Genomic DNA, 22,346 nt, shown 5'->3' with positions numbered 1-22,346 from the left:
GTTAATAAAAATTTACAAATTTTATTAAAATTGTTAAAAATTGACTATAAAGGACAATAACTCCTTAGGGGGTCAATTGACCATTTCGGTCATGTTGACTTATTTGTAAATCTTACTTTGCTGAACATTTTTGCTGTTTACAGTTTATCTTTATCTATAATAATATTCAAAATAACCAAAAATATCAAAATTTCCTTAAAATTACCGATTCAGGGGCAGCAACCCAACAACAATTTGTCTGATTTGTCTGAAAATTACAGGGCAAATAGATCTTGATCTGATAAACAATTTTACCCTATGTCAGATTTGCTCTACATGCTTTGGTTTTTGAGTTATAAGCCAAAAACTGCATTTTACCCCTATGTTTTATTTTTAGCCATGGCGGCCATCATGGTTGGTTGACCGGGTCACGCCACACATTTTTATAACAAGATACCACAATGATGATTGTGGCCAAGTTTGGTTTAATTTGGCCCAGTAGTTTCAGAGGAGAAGATTTTTGTAAAGATAACTAAGATTTACGAAAAATAGATAAAAATTGACTATAAAAGGCAATAACTCCTGAAGGGGTCAACTGACCATTTTGGACATGTTGACTTATTTGTAAATCTTACTTTGCTGAACATTATTGCTGTTTACAGTTTATCTCTATCTATAATGATATTCAAGCTAATAACCAAAAACATCAAAATTTCCTTAAAATTACAAATTCAGAGGCAGCAACCCAACAACGGGTTGTTTGATTCGTCTAAATTTCAGGGCAGATAGATCTTGACCTTACTAACAAAACCCCATGTCAGATTTGCTCTAAATGCTTTGGTTTTTGAGTTATAAGCCAAAAACTGCATTTTACCCCTATGTTCTATTTTTAGCCATGGCGGCCATCTTGGTTGGTTGACCGGGTCACGCCACACATTTTTTAAACTAGATACCCCAATGATGATTGTGGCAAAGTTTGGTTTAATTTGGCCCAGTAGTTTCAGAGGAGAAGATTTTTGTAAAAGATAACTAAGATTTACGAAAAATGGTTAAAAATTGACTATAAAGGGCAATAACTCCTGAAGGAGGCAACTGACCATTTCGGTCATGTCGACTTATTTGTAGATCTTACTTTGCTGAACATTATTGCTGTTTACAGTTTGGGCCAGGTGAGCTAATAAAAAAGTAGGGATGTCAATGAGTACTTGAGTACTGAGTATCCCTGGGTACTACAGAGTATCGAATACCAAAATGATACTCAACTTATCGGTCTCCTGTTAAAATGATGTTGCTTTACCAAGCTTCAACAACAATATCTTCATTAAGAGTAGGCACTTTAATATTAATACAAATTCATAAAAATTAAAATGCTATATGACTGTGTGCATTAACTGCCATTCAAAATTCTCCTAAACAGAGGTAGGCTTTGAACAAGAGCTCTTTTTTTCAAATCTTACCATACTTTTAGCCATTCTTAGTCATTCCCCCACCTCTATACTGTCTATACCGTCAGAGCATATATTATTTTCAGCAGGGCTGTTAATTACCTAATAAAGTTGAGAAATCACCTATTGCCAGAAAATTTGTTAAGATAATACTTTGGAATAAGATCAAATTCAAAACGATTATACGCATCAGGCCACACTTAGAAATATTTTAGTTTGCCCAAACCCTACCCAAACATAGAGACACTGGGTAGGTAGGCATTTTCTTTTTTTTGGCAGAAATAAATTTAAGTATCAGATTTTTACAGTTCCCAAATACTGTTGTTTGAGTAATCATATTTCTATAGATATTACCGTAATTATTTACTTGAAAAGATTATTGCTTATCAAGTACTCAAATTTCACTCAGTAAATCCAACGATTACACGATTAGTAAATCTTCACTGAGTTTACATCCCTAATAAACAGCATATTTTCTTAACAAGAGTGCACACACTGAAATGTCTCGCCTTCTTTACTAATCATTTATATCATGTTGATAGTCCTAAATATAAAGCTTTATTACAACTGTCACATAAACTTAACATTAACCAAGATAGCTAAAGAAAGACCAATGAACCATGCAAATAAGGTCAAGGTCAGATGAACCATGCCAGGCAGACATGTACAGCTAACAATGCTTCCATACAACAAATATAGTTGACCTATTACTTAAAGTTTAAGAAAAATAGACCAAAACACAAAAACTTAACACTGTGCAATGAACCGTGAAATTGAGGTCATGGTCAAATAAAACCTGCGGGATTGACATTGAGATCATAATATATTTCAGTACACCAAATATAAGTTGACTTTTGGCATATAATATTAGATAAAAAGACCAAAACTTCAAAAATTAACTTTTGACCACTGAACCATGAAAATGAGGTCAAGGTCAGATGACATCTACCCGCTAGACATGTACACCTTACAATCATTCCATACAACAAATATAGTAGACCTATTGCATAAAGTATGAGAAAGACAGACCAAAACACAAAAACTTAACTATAACCACTGAACCATGAAAATGAGGTCAAGGTCAGGTGACACCTGCCAGTTGGACATGTACACCATACAGTCCTTCCATACACCAAATATCCTAGCCCTATTGCTTATAGTATCTAAGATATGGACTTGACCACCAAAACTTAACCTTGTTCACTAATCCATGAAATGAGGTCGAGGTCAAGTGAAAACTGTCTGACGGGCATGAGGACTTTGCAAGGTACGCACATACCAAATATAGTTATCCTATTACTTATAATAAGAGAGAATTCAACATTACAAAAATTCTGAACTTTTTTTTCAAGTGGTCACTGAACCATGAAAATGAGGTTAAGGACATTGGACCTGTGACTGACGGAAACTTCGTAACATGAGGCATCTATATACAAAGTATGAAGCATCCAGGTCTTTCACCTTCTAAAATATAAACCTTTTAAGAAGTGAGCTAACACCGTCGCTGCCACCGGATCACTATCCCTATGTCGAGCTTTCTGCAACAAAAGTTGCAGGCTCGACAAAAATACATAATGTAAGTTGAGTGTGACTAACATGCATGATATGCTATCTTTATTTAAAGTATGTGCAAAAGTTTTCAAAAAAAAATATCTTAAATACTCTGGATTCATTGCTATTCCTTGAATACCAATTTTTTGTGGCTTTAGTGAATTCAAGTGAACCACTAATTCAAATGTTCAAAAAATTCCAAATTTTCAATAGGATTTGTATGCAGAGATTGGAAAAACCATGAAATCAAATATTAATGAGCATGCAAGTTTTCCTCAATCGATGAAAATCATTATTAACAAAAATAAAAGAATCAACAGTATGCATGGATTTTTGGATTATGGAAAGAAAAGCTGCCCTAGGCCTTTAAGTTAAGCAGATTGCCCTAATGGTACCATATGATAAAACACTTTTTTGCTCTTTGCCAACAGGAGGAGTTTACAGATCATAAGAAATAAGCAGGTGTCAATCTATGGAGAAACATGGATCAAGTTGTGGATATTGACAGCTGGTAGGTCTTTGTCCTCTTCCTCCTCTCCCCTACCCCATCCCAAAAATTCAAAATACAGCCTTTTACTTACATTATAAGCTGAAAGAACCTTGTTGTATAATTTTGGATCTGCCTGCATGAACAGAAAGCATGCATTTTTATCGCCAAGTGGTGTACGCTTCTCTCTGTTCAGTACTTCAGAATATTTGTTATGGTATGAAAATGCCTCTTTATCATCAGAGTATGACTGGAAAAAAATTAAATCTGATATAACTATTTATAAATTGAGATCAATGCATTATTTTTTTCAATTTTCAGTTGTATTGCATCGAGCAAGAGTTTTATGCAAAAGGAGTATGTCCGGTAAGGACCGATTTTGGCCTCAAATTTTAGGTTCATCTGACGAAAGATTTTGACCACTTTTTAAACACTTAAGTGTCTATTTTATATGAATTAATTAGTTTATGTGAAAGATTTTAACTGATTAAGTCATTAAAAACGATCCGATTCAAGCTCAAATATGAAAAATCTACCAAATATGTCGAAAAATGTCACTTTTCAGATGGTTTTTGGAAAAAATGGAAGTGGTTGCATCTGTCTTCATCCTCAACCTTTATATATGTTACGTATTATCATCAAATACAACTTACATTTCAATATTAAGGATGAACACGAATGTGGCCACTTTCGTTTTACATGGAAATCGTCTAAAATTTAACTAAAATGCTAGAATTGTGAAGATTTCAGTAATTTAGCATGACTTAATGGTGCTTGTACCCGATATATGTGCATTGTATTGTAAAAAACAGCCCATATTTGTGTAGCAGAAGCATTCTACTGTCCAATAAATAACTAAAAGTTTACATTTTAACAATTTTGTAAAACTGCTATATTTTGGGGCCAAAAAGGCGTCTTGCTGAACCTACTCCTTTTAACTGAAACATGTGACATAGTCCATTTACTGTAACTTAACCTTAACTGATAGTAAATGAAAAATATAAATGATTATGTTACTCCTGCCCTCAGTTTTAAATACTGTTTTAAAAGGTGCCAATAACTTAGAAGTGTTGAGGATTTCTTTTACTCTTTGTTTTTATAGTGAAAAACATGAAATTATCAGTAGGTAAACAATTTTTTTAATGGATTTTTCATATATGTTTTGTTGATTTTACATCCTCCAGCTTTACAATTTATTGAGTCAATCCTTTCTTAGAATTTTATATTAGTGGACCTTCTATATTTCTAGATTATGGTCAGTAATTCTCAATTTAGTGAAGCATTTTCTATAACAGAAGTCATGAGAAGCAAATTTTTAAATTTTTTTCATAATAACTTTCATTTCATGTCCAATATTTAAATAAAAGAGAACAGTTCAGGTTGCATCATTCCTTTTATTTCTTTATATGAACCTTTAAAATAAGGTATAAAAGATGAAACATTTTTCTTTTGATTTTCCCCAAATTTTACTGACTCTATCTTTTATCTTATTTATGTGCTGTTTTCACATTTCTTAAGCAATGTGAGAAATTTTACTGTCTCAATTTTACAATATTAGTTACCCTTCTGACTCTGTAGTTTTCTGTGTCAGCTGAGTTAGCCACAGTCTCCATCCATTCATGAACTTGTCTGTTACCATTTCCACAAGAAGCAATGGCATTTTCTGCTTCTCTTCTTAACCTATAAAAATCATATAAATATGATTTAACATAACTTATGTGTTTTTTACTGATTTTGTGTCCATGATGTATACCCCATATCCTTTTGTATTTCTAAGTGAAGGATGACATTAAAGTGGACATATTATTGATTATTGATTTGCTTAACAATTTTTTTTGATTGATTGATTGATTGTTTGGTTTTTGCTATTGTGTAAATGTGTTATTTTCATAGTTTGCTAATTATATATAAGCAATGTGGGTTTTCCTCATTGATGTTGAAGTCTTTACAGTATCTGTCGACAAGATCTGAACAGTGCTCACACCTTGCATTTTAAATCAGTTCACTAAATTGATGGCTTTGTTCAGCATTTTAATATGATGTCCTTATAAAGCTTTGTAAATAAAGCCGTGTTATAAATGAGCACAAAATATGTTTGACACATGCACACGAACTTACTGTTTATATTAACGTTATTTCCATCGTTATCCTTTAAAATACATACATTTAAGCAGCTAAAATAAACTTTTATTATATATTTTTATCAAACAACATATATTTACCCTACTCGTAGTTTTTAAACTTATCAAAAATGAAATGTAATGTCCAGACTCCTCCGGGAGGAAACGGGAACAGCCAAATAATTTTACAGTGTTTTTGTACGCTTCAACCTATAAAAATACTAACTCGCTAACGCTCAGTGTAAAATATCGACAAATATAATGCCTAATGACATGAAGGAATTATTTCTTAAATACTTAGTTTTTAACATATTTATAGGCGTTTGAAGGTGCGTGTAAAATAAGCCACAAAATCAAAATACAAGAATGTGATACTTTGTTTTGTTCAGCCACAGTAGCTGGTATTCATATTACCTGTGTGGGTCTAAATCTATATGTTCCTCCTTATATATAATAGTATGTGATTTAGGAAGTTCTTTGACTCTACCAATAAATCGTTTAACTGGTTCTATATGATATGTAGTGTCCTCTGGAATTCTGACAGATCCACGGAAATGTCCGTCTACAATATAACCAAATACACTGCTGCCTCCTGTCCCTGAAAAAAATGATAAAAATAGAAATATATTTACGTATTTCTCTTTCCAGTTTCATAATTAAATAATGAATGCATTTACAATGTGCTTTCATAAAACAAATTTTTAACCATGTTTAATCTATATTCATATTTTCAGAAAATCTTTTCTACTAATGTTTAAGGTATGAGTATTAATCACATCAAGAAATGTTTTATATTTTGTGAATCAACAGGACCAAAAAAGCTTCATTCCCTTAACACTTTTTTTTATATAGATTAGACCGTTGGTTTTCCCTTTTGAATGGTTTTACACTACTAATATTGGGGTTCTTTATAGCTTGTTGTCCCGTGTGAGCCAAGGCTCCCTGTTGAAAGCCGTACATTGACCTATAATGGTTTACTTTTATAAATTGTTATTTGGATGGAGAGTTGTCTCATTGGCACTCACACCACATCTTCCTATATCTATTAACCTTGCCACCTTCTGTATTATGTGCTTGTCCAAAGTCTGGAGCCTGAAATTCAGTGGGTGTCATTTGTTGCTGTGTTACATATTTGTCGTTTCTTCATACTTTTGTACATATATAACATATAGGTGTCTCAATTGCAATCATATCACATCTTCTTTTTTATATTCATAAAATTGAGAATGGAAATGGGGAACGTGTCAAAGCGACAATAACCCAACCATAGAGCAGACAATAGTCGAAGGCCACCAATGGGTCTTCAATGTAGCGAGAAACTCCTGCACCCGGAGGCATCCTACAGCTGGCCCCTAAACAAATATGCATACTAGTTCAGTGACAATGGACGTCTTACTAAACTCTGAATTATACACAAGAAACTAAAATTAAAAATTATACCAGACTAACAAAGGTTATAGTTTTATATCTCTGATAGGACAAATACATACCCTCTTCTGTTCCTCTGTATATATGCGATGTATCTAAAGGACCATGCTTGTCTAAATATGCATCTTTTGTAAACACTAATTTGTCTGGCTCTAATACTAAATTAAAATCTCTGAAACACAGAAGAAGATAATTTTAAAATATTATTGAAAACAACAAAGGAGTAGGTCCGGTAAGGGCCGATTTTGGCCCCAAATTTCAGTTTCATCTAACGAGATATTTAGGACATTTTAAACACTTAAGTGTCTATTTCAATTGATTCGATTAGTTAATTTTAAAGATTTTAACTGATTCAGTCATTAAAAACGCTCCGATTAAAGCTTAAATATAAAAAATCTATCAAATATGCCAAAAAACGTCACTTTTCAGATGGTTTTCGTCAAAAATGAAAGTGGCCGCATCCGTGTTCATCCTCAACCTTTATATATGTTATGTATTATCATCAAATACAACTTACATTTCAATATTATGAATGAACACGAAAGCGGCCACTTTCATTTAAGACGGAAACCGTCTAAAATTTAACTAAAATGTTATAATTGTGAAGATTTCAGTAATTAAGCATGACTTTATGATGCTAGTACACGATATATGGACATTGTATTGTCAAAAACAGCACATATTTATGTAGCAGAAGCATTCTACTTTCCAAAAAATAGCTAAAAGATTACATTTTCACAATTTTGCAAAACTGCTTAATTTTGGGGCCAAAAAGGGGTCTTACTGAACCTACTCCTTTGTTAAAAACATATGATGTATGCAGACACCTTGTACATGTAGTCTGTTTCATTTTAGAGTGTTATTTCTGATTTAAGTTTCTTACTGTTCTTTGATTATTTAACTTTCAAGCTGTTGTCTGGATGTTTTCCAATGTTATTATCAGTCAGGGGACTTACTTAAATGAGTGATTTTCTAAATCACTGATTCAAGTAACATTATTTCCATAAAGGTTGGAAGTAAGAGTTGTCTTTCTTTAATAATCACCTATTTAAGTAGTACAAAATAATCACTAGAAGAAGTGATTTAATTTTAAAATTACAGTAGCTTTAAATATAGAATACTTATGGTCCAGGGACTAATCATGTTTCTAAACTTATCAGAACCAACATCTGTGTTGTCTAGGGTGACCAGGTCATTTCAGGTGATGACCTTGTACTGAATCTAGGATAATGACATAAAAATCACTTGTTTTTAAAAGTATCATACCTCAATTTCCTTCCCAAAAATCACTTCTTTGAGTATCATTAAATTAATAACCCCACTAATTTCAACACCCCCCCCCCTTTTAAACCTATTTGTTTGAAATTTTAGTAAAACTACAAAATCACAATTTATGACAAAACTTCCAATTTGCTACGTATACTCAAAAAGTAAAAACACAAAAATACTGAATTCCGAGCAAAATTCAAAAAGGAAAGTCCAAAATCAAAAGGCAATATCAAAAGTCCAAACACATTAAACGAATGGATAACAACTGTTTAACCAGTTGCTTCGCAGGGGGCAGCATTATACGACCGCAGAGGTTGAACCCTGAACGGTTTGGGCAAGTATGGACACAACATTCAAGCTGGATTCAGCTCTAAATTTGGATTGTGATTAAATAGTTGACACAGCATAGGTTTCTGACACAGAATGAATGTGGTCTAATGAACTTAAACAAAATATTTTGCCTTTGAGCAATTCACTATGCTGTTGAATCCTCTCAAAAAAATGTTTGAAGAAATTTTCTTTTTATTTATGAAATCTGAAATGAAAAAAATTGACCCCCCAATTTTTTTTTCACATCCCCCTTTCCCTTATTTCAAAACTGATCTCAATTCAAATTTCTAATGAAGTTTGCAACAATAACTACTCATTTAAATACATCATAAAATATTAAAATGTAAAAAAAGTGCTTGTTATTACTGAATGGTAAAGATTGTTTTAATCTATCAGTTGGTAGTAAAAGTGAATATACATTGTATATTGTATAAAACAATGATTTAAGTTGATTCAACTACTATTCTGGACAAAGAAAGATAACTCCAATTGAAATCCAATTGGAATTTCTTGCTATTGCACAATATTGTGCAATTAGATATTTCTTGCTATTGTGCAATACTGTGCAATTGAAAATATTTGCTATTGCACAATGCTGTGCAATTAAAGATTTCTTGCTATTGCACAATACTGTGCAATTGAAGATTTCTTGCTATTGCTGAATACTGTGCAATTAAAAATTTCTTGCTATTGCACAATACTTAATATAATAATTTTGGATCCTGATTTGGACCAACTTGAAAACTGGGCCCATAATCAAAAATCTAAGTACATGTTTAGATTCAGCATATCAAAGAGGCCCAAGAATTCAATTTTTGTTAAAATCAAACTTAGTTTAATTTTGGACCCTTTGGACTTTAATGTAGACCAATTTTAAAATGGGACCAACAATTAAGAATCTACATACACAGTTAGATTTGGCATATCAAAGAACCCCAATTATTCAATTTTTGATGAAATCAAACAAAGTTTAATTTTGGACCCCGATTTGGACCAACTTGAAAACTGGGCCAATAATCAAAAATCTAAGTACATTTTTAGATTCAGCATATCAAAGAACCCCAAGGATTCAATTTTTGTTAAAATCAAACTAAGTTTAATTTTGGACCCTTTGGACCTTAATGTAGACCAATTTGAAAACGGGACCAAAAATTAAGAATCTACATACACAGTTAGATTCGGCATATCAAAGAACCCCAATTATTCAATTTTTGATGAAATCAAACAAAGTTTAATTTGGACCCTTTGGGCCCTTTTTTCCTAAACTGTTGGGACCAAAACTCCCAAAATCAATACCAACCTTCCTTTTATGGTCATAAACCTTGTGTTTAAATTTCATACATTTCTATTTACTTATACTAAAGTTATGGTGCGAAAACCAAGAGAAATGCTTATTTGGGTCCCTTTTTGGCCCCTAATTCCTAAACTGTTGGGACCTCAACTCCCAAAATCAATACCAACCTTCCTTTTGTGGTCATAAACATTGTGTTTAAATTTCATTGATTTCTATTTACTTAAACTTAAGTTATTGTGCGAAAACCAAGAATAATGCTTATTTGGGCCCTTTTTTGGCCCCTTATTCCTAAACTGTTGGAACCAAAACTCCCAAAATCAATCCCAACCTTTCTTTTGTGGTCATAAACTTTGTGTCAAAATTTCATAGATTTCTATTAACTTAAACTAAAGTTATAGTGCGAAAACCAAGAAAATGCTTATTTGGGCCCTTTTTGGCCCCTAATTCCTAAAATGTTGGGACCAAAACTCCCAAAATCAATCCCAACCTTTCTTTTGTGGTCATAAACTTTGTGTCAAAATTTCATAGATTTCTATTAACTTAAACTAAAGTAATAGTGCGAAAACCAAGAAAATGCTTATTTGGGCCCTTTTTGGCCCCTAATTCCTAAAATGTTGGGACCAAAACTCCCAAAATCAATCCCAACCTTCCTTTTGTGGTCATAAACCTTGTGTTAAAATTTCATAGATTTCTATTCAGTTTTACTAAAGTTAGAGTGCGAAAACTAAAAGTATTCGGACGACGACGATGCAGACGACAACGCCAACGTGATAGCAATATACATCGAAAAAAATTTCAAATTTTGCGGTCGTATAAAAATCACTCATTTAAGTAAGTCCACTTTAAAGTGTTGGATTGTCTCCCCTGTTTATCTAAGTGGATTATCTCCCTTAAATGTAAAGAGGAATAAAACATTGGTTTGAATTTTCTATCAATAAGTTAATTCTGAAAAAATAAGGTTTACTTTTCAAATAGCTACTATGATTTATGTTTCATGTTAATTTTAATTACACGTCATCAGTGATATTGTTGGCTTTTTTCAAAACTACCTCTACCCTTTTTTATTGGGAAAATATGCGTCATTTTCATCAAATTGGGAAATTTAAAATAAATCATGAATTTGACTGAAACTTCAATTTACAGACCCATTTTCAAGAGTCAAACCCTGCTTTAAAATAAGACCCCATTTTGTCAGTGATTATACATAAATAGACCCTCAAATGTGCACATATAGTCATTTTAGGCAAGACAATTGTTTTTTCACTTAGTATTCATGCACAATTACTCCTGAGACTGCATTGTTTGGGGAAAAAGTTGTCTTTTTGGGAATAATTTTAAGCCATTTATTTTTCAAATTGGGATTCACCTCCAGGAGAAAAAGCCTTTATTCTCCACTAATTTAAGGCAAACAATATCACTGGTAATCAGGGGAAGTTTTCCTTTCTTCACAATCCCGCTCATTTCTTGTGTCCCCCTTTTTACTTTTATCTCTAATCATTAATTTAGTCACCCTACTTCCCCATACAAATTTATCACATTGGAAGCCATCAAACTTATTTTTAATTTACTTTAAATGTGAAAAAATACAAATATACTAATTTGTCAATGTTTGTTGTTAAAGAATTTGTAAAAACTTCCTATGTAAACAAACTTATTGAGCGATGTATTTGACAGCTGTCAGATAATTGAAAAAATGTGATAAAGATACAAATGTGAAAAAAAACATTTGTATGAGTAATTCTTTTACATTATGTTATTAGAAGATGGTGGTGAAATTTTCTGTCTTTAGGCTTTTAATGATGACAATCGGTGTATAAATAAAGATTCAGTCATCCGACAACTTCTTGACATGCACTGTTTGTAAGGGCTATTCCATTAATATGGTATGAGGAAGGGTAGGAAGGTACTTTTCAAAATATCCCTTCAACAAAGAACCATTTTTTAGATAATTTTGCAAAATGGTGATCATGGTGATAGACACATACTGAAAAATGACCCATGGCCCACATTCAATAATAAAACTTCCCTTCCTACCCTACAACAAACATTTTAATGGAATGGCCCTAATCTATTTAAGCGGAACATCATCTGCTCAAGCTCAATCAAATTATAATTTTGTGAGAAAATTCAAAGTAATGGAAATTTTATGCTGTATTAAAACTTCAAAGAAATTTGTGCATCAATAAATTCTACTTACAAAAATCTTTCATAATTTATGATACCAATAAACCTACCTTTTGAAAGCATTGAATTTAAATCTCAACTTTTTATCACTTAACGATCGCTTCGTACGTAAATGTGATTGATGAAGATCTGTCGTACTGTAATCTAACTCTTCATAATGTTTTATATACGTGTCTAAGGATTTCTGTTCTGTAAAAGACAAAAGAAAAATTTCTTTGTAAAACTATATCATGTGTACATACTGTATACAGGTATTATTTAAATGTAACAATGTAGTACTGTAAATTAAGAAATTAATGAGAGGTTTTTATTATTGCGAATAATGCGACTGAGTTGTAAACGCAATAATTTAAACTTGCATTTTGAAATATTTTATATGAAGTTAACAGGATTTTTCTCATAATCGTAAAAATTAAAATCGCATTTAAGTCTAAAATGACAAAATCGCAATAATAAATGCACACAATAATTTCTGAATTTACAGTATTTAATATAAAATAAGGAAATGTGGTGTGATTTTCAATAAGACATCTTATCACCAGAGTTTTAATAAGGAAGATATAGGTCATCATTTTGTTTTCCATAAACTTTTATCGCTTGAAATAAGTGGAATTTTTTATTCATAAACCTTAGTTTTATCACTTGAAATAAGTGTAACTTATTAACGAACACAATACACATTTATAAATTATAAATTTAGAAATTAATGTGAGGTTTTTAGTGAAATTTAGAAATAATGGTGAGATTCTTGATAGTCCTGTTAGTGCGAATAATACGACTAGGTAACATTTGTAGGTGAGAGATATATCCCTTTTTGATACATGTAGAAATTTTCCTGAAATTCCAGGAAATTGTTTTTTTCAGAATTTAAAGGATCATTGTTAATTTCATTGTTCATACCCCAAAATAAAAATAATGTCACGTCATTGGTTGAATTTCCATTGTTTATAACATTTTTAACCAATCATGACGTTTTGCTATAAACTTTTGAAAAAATTCACCAGGATGCATTAAATTCTAAAACAGCTAATTAATCAGTGTTTAAATCATGCATTTTTGTCAATTTTCAAAAATCGCAATAATTAATTCCTACAAACATTTCTGAATTCACAGTAAACTATTTTCAAAATTTATCATAATACATATATATATATATATATCAAAATACTTGATGTATTCATGCATTTTACTTGTACATTCTTCTTGACTATAAACATGATAAAATTGTGTTCAATTATCTTTAGGTGAAATAGTTCAAAATTATAAGATATGTGAACATGAAAGTCAATTGTAATGATTGTAGTGTTAGACTTTAGTGCCCCCAAGATAGGAGATAAATCCACACAAAGTTTTAATAGTTGATAATAGTTATGATAAACTTGTTTTTCCTTCCAGCTAAAGATATAAAAAGGTACATACTTAAAATATGTTTTACATCTACACCTACAGAAGTCCTTAGTACTTGGAAAAATTCTTTTGTTGATTTTTTTCTTAGTTATTAGTGCTTGGAAATTTTCTTTTGTGGATTTTTAACTCAAAGTAAAGTCAAATTTGTGTGTTTCCAAAGGTGTCTTATTTTCTTTTTCTTATTTTTAACTCAAAGCAAAGTCAAGTTGGTGCTGTTTGTTAGATCTCTTATTTTCATTTTTTTATTTCTTACTCAAATGAAAGTCAAATTTGTATTAATCCCTTATAGGTCTCTTATTTTCATTTTTTGATTTTTAATTCAAAGCAAATATAAAAAAGAAGATGTGGTATGATTGCCAATGAGACAACTATATATATATCCACAAAAGACCAAAATGACACAAACATCAACAGCTATAGGTCACCGTACGACCTTCAACAATGAGCAAAGCCCATACCACATAGTCAGCTATAAAAGGCCCCGACAAGACAATGTAAAACAATTCAAACGAGAAAAGTTAACATTGTGTTATTAGTCTCTTTTCTTTTTTTAACTTGCAGTTCAAAGCCAAATTAAATATTCTCTCAGTGATTTATCAAAAGGTTTTGGTCTCATTGAATTGACATTCCTTTTAATTAATATTAATACATGTACAGCTATACAATTTTGTTCTTTGAAGTATACATGTATATCTTGGTGCACTTCAGATTTCACTATTCATTTTATAATTATATTAATCATGTCAGAATTGCATAACTAAACTCCCCAAATATTATTAAGAAACAAATATAATTGAAAAAGAGTCTAAAAAGTGTGAAAAGGATAAACAAAACTGTGCATGTACATGTATAATCATCATGATCAAAATATTTACAATTTTACACAGTGGAAGAGTATTCTACTTTTTATTGTACATATAACATGTATAAAATAATGTAATTATCAAGATTACATGGATAAGATAACATGGATAAGATAACCATGGTTGCAATTAAAAGTTTTTATTTATATGAAATCTGTCAATAGTACATGTACAGCGGCTGAATTACTGGCTTGGACCTTTTATTATAAAATTAAGGTTTCAACTAAACTTAAGAATTGTCATAAGGAAGACTCAGGGTGTGGATGGGGTTTACAGATAAGACAATAGTAGTCAAAAGTGGAAGATAAAGGGCCAAGAAAGAAAAAAATAGAATATGGACCAAAATATTTGTATAAAATAGAGAATTAAACGGGGTGCGTAAATATAACAAATAGAGAATAATTGACCAAAAATATAACAAATAGAGAATAATTGATCAAAAATATAACAAATAGAGAATAATTGACCAAAAATATAACAAATAGAGAAAAAATGGCTCAAAATTTAAAGAAATAAAGGACACTTCCCCTTCACACCTTATTTACGATCAGCCAGAGCTCAACTAATATATTCTGTAATCTATATTGCTTTATGTACATTTATATGGGTAAGCACACCAGTTCACATTTCACCTGTAATTTCAGGTACATTAGTATACATGTATATAATCAGACTATGTCAATATCCTGGTTTATTGTCAGGGCTGTCAATTCAATTAGTTTGTTAACACCTGACAATTACCTGAGAAATGTAAATCAGGTACAATGTATAACCTTGGGTGGGATATATTTCTAGAAGTAATTGTGTAATTCAGTAGGTCAAACTTGGGTCAAAGAACAATTTTTTGAGAGCTCGGGTGCTATTATCATGATTATTTCAAAAAGTTATCATCTAAATGTGTTTTGGTGCTTGGTTGAAAGAATGGCAAACTTTTTCTTGAGAGTTTTGGTGTGATTATTTCAAGAAGTATCTGTGTTAACGTGCATTTATGTAGGTCATACTTGGGTCAAAGAATGCCAAACTTTTTTGAGAGCTTGGTTGCTATTATTTCAAGTAAAGTTGCATAAATGTTTACTTAGAAGGTCAAAAATTAAAGCAAACTTTAGAGCATGCTAAAGACTTGATTTCCACTATCAAAACTGAAACCAAGCTTTTTCAATGCAATGATTACCCTTTTGCCTTTTGGTCACTAAGCATGAGTATTATTTCAAGAAGTAACGGAGTGTGTTCATGTACATCTATTAAGTTTGGGTGAAAGAATGGAAACCTTTTTTCAAGACTGAAGCAAAGCCACTTGAAAAATATCATGAAAACATATGCATGATATGAGCCTGCGTGAAGGAATAATTTCAGTTAAATTCTTATTAAAAAAAATATTGTAACACATGACGAATACACTACTGAGAGCAAAGATTATTATATGTTTGGGGTTCATTAAGCACGAGTATACTGTATAAACTATAATAAAGAAAATGTGTGTCATAAAATACATATAATATAAGATATTTGCCATTAAAATACATCAGTTCACTCATACATGTACATTTATACAATGTAGTCATTTAACAAATTTTTCATTTCTTTCATGTCAAAAAAAAATTGTACTGATTGATTTTGAGTGTTTAAGGCTATAACAAATCTCATCAATATGGGTATTTTGTGTGGAGTCCAGTTTTTATCAGTGAAGAAAGTAGTAGTGCTCAGAGAAAACCACTAAAGATATTATTAACAGAAATGAGAAGTCAATATAGACATGATAGAAAATGAGGCACATCAGTAGTCAGTCAGAGGTCAGACATAAACAAGTCAATTTTTGTTAGAGAAGTCAAAATTTGTATTTATCATAAAAATAAGTTTTCAATTTTAGACTTATCTAAGTCAGAAATTGACAGACTTGTTTAGGTCTATTTATTTGCATAAGTTATAACAGCTGGGACTCTTTACTCATTAAGTCAATTCCCAAAAGTAGATAATGTGTAGTAGAGGTAATAACTGGTAGTGGATTAGCCTGGTATCCAGCTGTGCGTAGCAAAGGCCAGGTGGGGAACAAATACCATGTGATCGATTCAGTGCCAGTGGACTCTGAATCTAAAGTGAGGCTGAATAAATATTTGCATAAATTTTGATGTTTGATGTAAACCAGTATAATTGGAATCCAATTGACACCTTGGACATGTGAAATCTTAAACTTTTAACTTTCTCACCAGGCGATTGCTGATAAGAATTAACCCTTTTCTGCTTACTAATTATCATCATACTAATAATTAGATATGATAACACTATACATCAATTCATAAAGAAAAATAATAACAGTCTAATTTTTACTAATTGATGTTAAACAAGAATTGATTGGATACAGATGTAAAACAAACATTGAGCGATACAATTAGTACGTATTAACCAATCATTGACTGACAAGATTAGCCAGGACCCCAGGATAGTAGTACATGTATAATGATCCTTTTTCTTCATTTTCACTTTAGATAATTATAACAGTATTGGAAAAGATGTGCGAGGACTAGCATAACTAGTGCAACTTAAATCAGCTAAAGTTTAAAGGACAAGTTTCTTGAGACTATTAACATCACCTTTTTAAAATCAATTTCAATCAATAATAAAAATATACTAAGCGTGTGTACATGTATACATGACTACATGTATACACAAACATGACTACATGTATACACAAACATGACTACATGTATACCCAAACATATACATTTGTCATGGTTGTATAACATGGTTTTTTTCTATTGATTACCTATATCATGTATATGATCTGAATCATACATGTACATGTGACTGTCAATCACTTTATATTTTTTTTAATTTTAAGATTTCAAGATTTTTTTTTATAAAGCAATGCTCAGACTTATGTACATATACATGTTCAAATGTTTTCTTCACATGATCATGATGATTCTATATTACATTGACAATTCTTTATTGTCCTATAACATGTAAGAGTTAACAAGATACTGGTGACAAAAACAAACAATAACAACAACAATCAAACCAGAGAACCATGGTATAGAGTTAGGTCATTGTAGGGCCTTCAACAATGAGTAAATTTCATACTGCCAAAGAAAAAGGAATATTTTTTTCTTCATTTTTTTTTTATTTGGTTTATATTTTAAAGAATTGAGAAAGATTTCTAGTTCATATAGGTTTCAGTATAAGATGTGCAAATATAGGATTATCTTTTGTGACATCATTTAACAGTTTGATACATAAATGAGTGTTGTATGTTATTGTATATACAATGATATATATCCTGCATTATCATGCTTAACCATGAACCACCCCTTTTCCAAAATAATGTAATCTGGGATAATACCGTGAGGATAATAATAGTGAATTAATTACACGTAGAAACACCCAAACCAGCCAACGCCCCTTTATGCGGTATCTTATACATATCCTAGACTATAAAATCGATATATTGTTATAAGATACATTAAATGATGTTTACTATATATTTACAACAGACTTAAACATATCTAGGATCAATTTTTCTATTCTTTTATATGGCATTAAAAGTCACTCATTTATAAATCTTTTCACCATAATAAGAGGGTCGCACCTAATTTTCTTTTTCAACTTCCTGATTAAAACAACTTCAAGTGAATAAATTTTATACAAATTAATTGGTCACATTGTCTAGATTGAAAGTTTCTTTTAGTTTAAATCATGTGCACCCGTCATTGATTCATACAAGTACAAATGTTTACACAGATGATGTCACCACTTGCACGTAATTTTATTTACAAAATGTAGAGGCAAAACTCGAGAATGATAAAACATGTAAAAGTCACACCTAGTGGCAGATCACTAATTTTTCATAAGTGGGTACCCACTGACTACCTAAGAGGGGGCCTGTTGCTGTCATGCTTCAATGATTTCCCATATAATCCACCAAATTTTTCCCAGAAAAGGGGGTAGGGGGTTCCCCCTCTAAAGCCTCTGACATCACCAAAATTTGAACTTAATCAGTGTTTTTTGGTAATAACCATTGTGTATAAGTTTCATAACTTGCATAGCCAAGATAGTTTACTATATGATAATTAAAATCAACTTCATCATGTTGATTATTTGGAAATTACACAGCAGTTCATTTTACTTCAAATTTGTGTATTTTTCTCCATTATTAAATAGTGGAGCACCACCCTAGGGTATAGTGTTAACAGGCATGCAAGGTTAATCACTAGTGAAACAACATCACACTTATAGATGTTGACATAAACAGAAGAGCTAGTGATACATATTATTTTAATTAAAATTAATTATTTCCTGACTTTTGAACACCATGACAAACTTTCTATGTGTAGCTCTTACAACATGTACAACTTTTGTTTCAAACCACAAACTTATTAAACTTTGTTGGGATAAATTTTAAAAACAATAACTTTGAATTTATATTTTATTTGTATTTAACATTTTTAATGTAGTACCTAACACAACAGGGAGATAACTCTGTAAAATCAGCATTTTATTCATGTTGTATTGTAACTCGAATAATTCAAGCCCTTTCCGTGTCCCATTTTCTCCCACACGAGGGCTTGAACTCCTCATGATCATTGGCCGTTTCGGCTGCTCTGAGAGAGAGAGAGCCAATCGGCAGCGATCAGGATAATGAGTCTGTGCAACTGTCTTGTAATTGTCTTACCAAACACTTGTGTTCAATCAACACCATTCCGATAATAGTTAATTAACATCAATTAACATCAGTTTACATCATTTAACATCAATTAACATCCAGAACTCCTCCTTCTTTAGCTGCCAACTTAAATCAAAATTCCCATATTGCATAGCGGTGTGAATTTTCCGGTTGACAGTCTTTATCGAGGAAGACATTCAGGCGTTAATGTAGCCTTCGTAGATCAGCAGAATATAACGGCTGAATTATTCGGGTTAGTTGTATTGTTAAACTTAAGGAAATAAAAGCTTGTCCAACAGCTGCTGAATGTATACATGTATCAATGAAATACTCGGAGAAAGTGTGCAGTTCAAGTTTTTTTTAAATTCTTATATTTAGGGTCAAAGCAAATATTTTTATTTTGTCAAAATTTTATAAAAATTAAACTGAGACAAATTAATCTTAGTCAAGGTGTTTGGTACCACCTTATATAATTATTTATTTTTTAACAAACTACAAATGTATTTATTTGTTATCCGTTTTCTATAACACCCATTAATATTATTATTTTTACCATGATGCCATCAGGAACTTGTAATATTCATAAAAGACATTTTCAGTGTGTGTCTGAGTTCAGGGACCTACATGTATCTCTTCTACAAATGTTCTAGGAGCTAGAGTTGACTTTTCATTTTTGTCCAGCCTTCGACTTTTGTCGAAAAAGCGAGACTAAGCGATCCTACATTCCGTTGTCGTCGGCCACACATATTCACTCTGTGGTTAAAGTTTTTGAAATTTTAATAACTTTCTTAAACTATACTGGATTACTTCCAAACATGGACAGAAGCTTGTTAATGATCATAAGATAGTATCCAGAAGTAAATTTTGTAAAAATAAAATTCCATTTTTTCTGTATTTTACTTATAAATGGACTTAGTTTTTCTGCGGGGAAACATTACATTCACTCTGTGGTTCAAGTTTTTAAAATTTTAATAACTTTCTTAAACTATCCTGGGTTTGTACCAAACTTGGACAGAAGCTTGTTTATGATCAAAAGATAATATACAGAAGTAAATTTTGTAAAAAAATAAATCCATTTTTTCCGTATCTTACTTTTAAATTGACTTAGATTTTCTGCCAGGAAACAACACATTCACTCTGTGGTTAAATTTTTGATAACTTTCTTATGCTACTTTTAATTTGCACCAAACTTAGACATACATGTAAGGTTGTTTATGATCATAAGCTAGTATTTAGAAGGAAATTTTGTTAATATTTTGTACCTGTGTATCTTCCAGTTAACATTACAGTCTGCAGTTAAAGTTTTTAAACATTTATTAGATTCATAAACTATCCTGGATTTTTACTAAACTTTTGTTTTGTAAGTACAATTCCCTTCATTTTTTACCCTTATGACAGTGCTCAGTGCTGATCGTCAATTTTGATAATTTAGTTTGTCGAATAAATCGTGCAATATAGTATTATAATTTTTGAACCACTACAATGTACATGTAGCTAAACATTGGAATGGAAGTGACGATGCCCCTAAAGGCATGAATCATGATGAATGATGAATGATGTTTACTAAAACCAGAGTTTTTGACGGAAATGCATCGAACTCGAAAGTTGTCTTTTGAGTTTGGTACATGTATGACTGTACAAAACCTGGTCAGTTCCTTGCAGGTAATTTTATAACATTGTCTGAAACCTCATGACCATACATAGTGGATAGTTGTCTCATTGGCAAATGCAATCATACCACATCTTCTTTTTTATATGTACATTGTATCTCACATCAACATGATCAAACTGCAAGGCAATATTCTGTATACATTGTTTGTGAAAATCCATGAATGGTACGTACCAGTGGCCAGGGTTTAAACCCTCAATCAAGGGATCTATAAAATGCAGTGTCTTAACCAATTGAGCCAAAGAAGATCTTCCTTAAGTTAACTCAACCAGTTAGGCTACATTTATATGATTTATATCTCCAGGTGTACAGCAGTGTAAACAATGAATACCACCACAGTTGAACTTCAGCGGGGAATTTACTCCTTTTTAATAGTACAATTGTAGATGGGTAGGTCGATCTGCATGATCTGGCGGAATGAGATGCGAGTTGGTTATGGGTGATTGACAGTGGGGAAAGTTGTCTTGCTTCCCTAAAGTTCATATTTACATAGTCATAGAGGCATAAGTAAACGTAAAGGTACTCGGATTTAAAGGTGTAAATACAGTCCTTTTTGCCCATTTGTTATGATCATGATAATGAACCTTAAAAAGTGTTGATAAAAAATATCAAATAAGATAAGATTATAATATTTAGTAAAATCAATTTCACCGTTACAACTTCCTCAATTGATAAAGTTACATAAGTTTGTACACAAATTTAAATGACTCGTCAAAATAACTCGACAGTCGTGACATCAAATGATGATTGTTTACCTGTTTGATATACGGAAACCAAGCTTTGGAATAGGATGTAAATCCAGGTGCTTTTCATTTTCAATCTCCCTGAGTGAATAAATATGTTCTGACGTTGAAAGACACTATACGAATCTCAAAAATTGCTGTATTATGGAAATTCAATTCATTTTCAATTTGTTGATCAAGTCCCGGAAATGAGACATTATTTTTTTACTGCGCAGACGCAAATTCTGTGATTAGGAAGTTCCTTGTTCTAAAAATAGGAATGTAAACTAAGTTTGTCATGCGATAAGAAGGCGTGGCTCCACCAAGCATAAAATGAAATCACTGTCGATCTTTAAAGTAATTGAATATAGCAATAGGTAGACAAAAGTCCATTTCCATTTAACTTAAATTTTTTAGAATATTTGAAACATAAAAGCTACTATCAAATGAACTGCCCTTGGTGACCTGTCATATGATAAATATGTGAATATGTGACGTAGATATATTTATTTATTTTGTGACGTCAAATTTCCCTGGGAAATGCATTAATATTGCGGTGGGGTTGCCTTCCCAGTGTCGTAAATTATATAGATGCTAGGCAGACACTGCATGAGTTGATCATATTTCTAAGCCACTTTTCTGATACGTTTTTCACATAATCTCTTCTTTGTAGTTTTATGGTCTTTTATATAGTTAACAACACCATTATTTATGCCAGATTTTATGTCCAGGCAAGAAAATGAAAAAAATAGATAGTCTACCTTCTTTGTCCATCAACCTCAAAAGGAGTAGTCCAAATAATTATGAAAAAAAACAAAATAGCCTTGCCAGACGTCATAATTATGTGGACTACAAAAGGAGTCGAAAGCTTAGGGTCTTTTTTGAAACAGGCATTAGAAATTGTAGTCCAGCCCTGGCCTTAGTGACTTTTTTTTGTCACT

General features: G+C 31.5%; 1 protein-coding gene across 4 annotated transcripts in view; it reads right to left on the bottom strand.

The window, feature by feature from the left end:
- LOC134719226 (disintegrin and metalloproteinase domain-containing protein 10-like) overlaps positions 1-21,683 on the bottom strand; it is a 63,937-nt gene extending 42,254 nt beyond the window's left edge. For all 4 annotated transcript variants that reach the window (XM_063582229.1, XM_063582231.1, XM_063582230.1 and 1 more), the window contains exons 1-6: positions 21,439-21,683; positions 12,138-12,276; positions 7,073-7,182; positions 5,997-6,180; positions 5,025-5,142; positions 3,557-3,712 (exon numbers count right to left, since the gene is read on the bottom strand). In XM_063582229.1, coding sequence (XP_063438299.1) covers positions 3,557-3,712; positions 5,025-5,142; positions 5,997-6,180; positions 7,073-7,182; positions 12,138-12,276; positions 21,439-21,496 — 765 coding nt within the window. In that variant the 5' untranslated portion in view covers positions 21,497-21,683. The remainder of the gene's footprint in view (positions 1-3,556; positions 3,713-5,024; positions 5,143-5,996; positions 6,181-7,072; positions 7,183-12,137; positions 12,277-21,438) is intronic.
- Positions 21,684-22,346: the final 663 nt, after the last annotated feature.

This window comes from Mytilus trossulus, chromosome 5 (assembly GCF_036588685.1).
Source record: "Mytilus trossulus isolate FHL-02 chromosome 5, PNRI_Mtr1.1.1.hap1, whole genome shotgun sequence".
Classification (NCBI taxonomy): domain Eukaryota; kingdom Metazoa; phylum Mollusca; class Bivalvia; order Mytilida; family Mytilidae; genus Mytilus; species Mytilus trossulus.
The sequence above is the reverse complement of the archived record's forward strand: the minus strand, read 5'-3'. Positions and strand labels throughout refer to the sequence as shown.